The 3250-nt window shown below is 39.9% G+C and overlaps 1 protein-coding gene across 1 annotated transcript in view; it reads right to left on the bottom strand.

The window, feature by feature from the left end:
* Nucleotides 1-165: 165 nt before the first annotated feature.
* The window catches only part of LOC119589076 (E3 ubiquitin-protein ligase hyd-like), a gene marked incomplete at its 3' end in the record, with an annotated part of 8472 nt that continues 5387 nt past the window's right edge, over nucleotides 166-3250 (bottom strand). Inside the window, 6 exon segments of the mRNA XM_037937649.1 lie at nucleotides 166-320; nucleotides 626-831; nucleotides 1976-2154; nucleotides 2270-2487; nucleotides 2602-2845; nucleotides 3004-3204. Of these exon segments, the coding sequence (XP_037793577.1) occupies nucleotides 166-320; nucleotides 626-831; nucleotides 1976-2154; nucleotides 2270-2487; nucleotides 2602-2845; nucleotides 3004-3204 (1203 nt within the window).

The following is a 3250-nucleotide window of genomic DNA, read 5'->3' as shown; positions in this document are numbered from 1 at the left end:
AGTATATAAGTATATACATACATACGTGTGTGCCTGTGTGTCAAAATGAACATATGCAATTTATTCAACTATACATGTAATGTAAACAAAACACCAGCAAATAATTATAAAAATTACAGCATAAATCATCTCACCTCGGGGAAAGATTGGGCCGGCTGTTCCAATTTTGCTGCCACATCTGCTAAGGTTTCGTCTAACCAAGTTGCCACCTTGCCAGACTCAGTGGCAACACTGCATCTTACTCCTGCTGCACTGATAGCCACCACTCTCTCCCCTGCAAGGCCTAGAGAGACTGCTTTTGGATGGTGCACATTTGGGAGCTGATGGAGAGAGGGAAAATGTGTTACTTATAACTCTAGTTCAAAGTTTGACAAGTTATCTGAAGCCATGGCTGTATACAACCATTGACTTTACAATATATCAGTATCACTGATGAAAATAATTGATATAATTAAATTCTAAATTCATATCAATTTGAATCATTCATGGATCCCCAACACAAATTTCACTTTATCAACTAAGAAACATGTTGTCTGGGTCTTAAAAGTTTCAAAATGAAGATTCTGAAACCAGGAAAAACCAAGAACAATGATTAAGAACTTTCCCAACAGCTGAAGATACTTACTTCTGGATGCACGTATGGATCCTTGTCTGCCCAACGCCACTGGTAGACCTGGCCAGATGTCGACACGGCCACAAGCTCAGAATGCAGAGCGGCAATGTGTGAGAAACGCGGAGCTGGTTGGTTCCCTAGTCTCTCAGGCCAGTACTGGAGGTTGTCTGCAACATCTATGGCATCTGGGAGAAGGAAGTCTTTCTTCTTTCCCGCTTCTGCAACAATAAAAATAAATATGGGATATAAGTAACAATGAAGTACTATAAATTAGTATATAATCTGCATACAACTGATGGGGGTCTATAAATTTCTGACATATTTTCTCAGACAGGGTTACCTAAATACTTAAAAGTAAATTACCAGCTCTTATTCAAGAAACTACTAAATATACACAACTCAATAGCACCTAAAATCCCAAGGCCTAAATGCAAACTTGGTTACACAATCAAAACCTCTTGAGACAATCTGGCAAATAACATGTCAGCCAAAGCTATATAACCTGCTTCCAAAATTTAATATGTGAACAAAATAGCACTGAAAGCCTAATCAGTGCTGAGAGTGAACATGACATCAACTTTTAAATATATCTCATTTCACCACTAGAATTTTAATAAACTACAACTAAGCCCTGAGTACCATTCAAAGTGTATAAAAATCATGAACTATATTTCCTGATTCTTTACTTAAACCTTGTACCTAAACACAAAGAATTATCTTTAGAATTTGAGAAATCAAACTCACCATATTTTATGTCCCCTTCTTGTGTTCTTCCATCAACCCTAAGTTTTATGAGGACAATACTAAAAATAGTATAGAAGATTTTTGTACACACAAGAGCATTTGCAAACCCTTTCACTACTTCAAAATTTCAATAAAGAGATCCAAATATCCCCAGTCTTGCAGAATAAGACCAGGACAGTTAGTCTAAACAAGTCCAATGACAATGGGAAGAGAAGAACCTGTCACAATATATACTGCTATTAAGCACCAGAGAACCATCTCCAACAGAGGTTATTCTACTGTCAACAAACACCGTATCAATTTCGTAACCAGTTATCCTTTCCAATCCACCAAAGTGCCTATGAAGATCATAGTAAAAGGGTTTACTTTTTGGCAGCCATTCTTTGTGCAAAACTTACCTACTTTCAGTCCCTGAAGAAGAGTCTGTTTTCTGACTTTGCACTCTTAAGGCAAAAATCAAAACTGATTGGAAATGAAAAACATCAAGACCAGGTAATAACCTTTGTACTAGAATCTAAAATCATATTTCACTTCCCTATCAAACAAACAGTTATTAGCTCGAATCTTCAAGCTAAAAACAAACCTCAAGTAGGCTGAATCAGTCCGTTGTAAACAAACCTGTGGGGGGCTGTGTGACTCTAACCGACAGCAGCGCGTTCGAGAGCCACTTACGGGGTCCCGAGTAGTGCCGGTCCCTCCATCTCAACTCCCTGTCCGCTCGGTGTTCTGAACCTCCTGATCCAGCTGACCCCTCACGGTCACGTTCTCCTGCCCTTCCACGGCTTCCGCCAGATCGGCTGTACAGAGATCAACATTGATCAAAATCATGGGGGCGGGGGGATCTAAGTCACTCCTGTATATGTTATCATTTCAGAGGTTTGGGTTCAAAAACATGCATGCAAACTTTCTCACCTGCGCACAGAAGAGTATCCAAACATGTCATCAGAGAACATAGCATCTGCATCGATTATTACAGAGGGGTGGTCAGCAGCAACAGAAATTCCAGCATCCAAGAGGGAGATGAGGTCTTCAGGTACATAGGAATCTCCACTTTCCTCAGGTTCTTCTACATCCTCATCATCTCTTGACAGCAGGTTATTCACTGCTAAGTTCACATCCAAGTTGGTACGCTACAAAGATGAAGAAAATTTTTATTTATAATGTTCTTGAAAACAAACTTTGAAGAAAAATCATTGTAACAGGGTAAGGGTAATAAAGAAAAGATAAATAAAAATTATTCTTACCTGTAATTCTCTAATGATTAGATTACGACTCCGGCCCTGAAGGACTACCTGAGCCTGGGAAATGAGTTCTTCTGGCACATACTGGGCAGGGAGCATGGGTCGCGAAGATCCCATGATAACCCCCGTTCCACGCCCTCTCACTCCCCCAGACCCAGAAGTCGTGCGCACAATCCTTCTTCCTCCAGTGGACATGCGAGCTGTCAACTTGGTGCTGCTCTGGTTGTTGCTCTTGTTGCAATTCCTGCTGAGAAGAAAGCAGAAATATTGATAATTAACAACAGCACTTTACTGTTTTAGTGTCAGACTGCAAATCTACATTCCTTATGTACTAGCAAGTCTTCCCTGTCTACAAATGCTAACAAAATCAGCATATATTACACCATAAATAAGTTTCTTCCTTACCCTTGCTTATGATCTGCCTTGTTGAGATCCAAGGCATCTGTATTGATGGAAAAGACAAGTCTTGCAACTCGTCCATCTTCAGTGAGCACTGCAATGTGTGATGGACCAATTGCAACCTGTCTGATGTTTTCTCGTAGCCCTGCCACAGCACTCACACCAACACCACCCGACCAATTTAAACGTAATCCTAATTCTTTCAATCTGGAAAAAAGTTCATAAAAACATTTTAAAAATCAACAGTACAAAG

The sequence above is a fragment of the Penaeus monodon genome, chromosome 25 (assembly GCF_015228065.2).
Source record: "Penaeus monodon isolate SGIC_2016 chromosome 25, NSTDA_Pmon_1, whole genome shotgun sequence".
Classification (NCBI taxonomy): domain Eukaryota; kingdom Metazoa; phylum Arthropoda; class Malacostraca; order Decapoda; family Penaeidae; genus Penaeus; species Penaeus monodon.
This window is presented reverse-complemented; position numbering and strand designations above follow the sequence as displayed.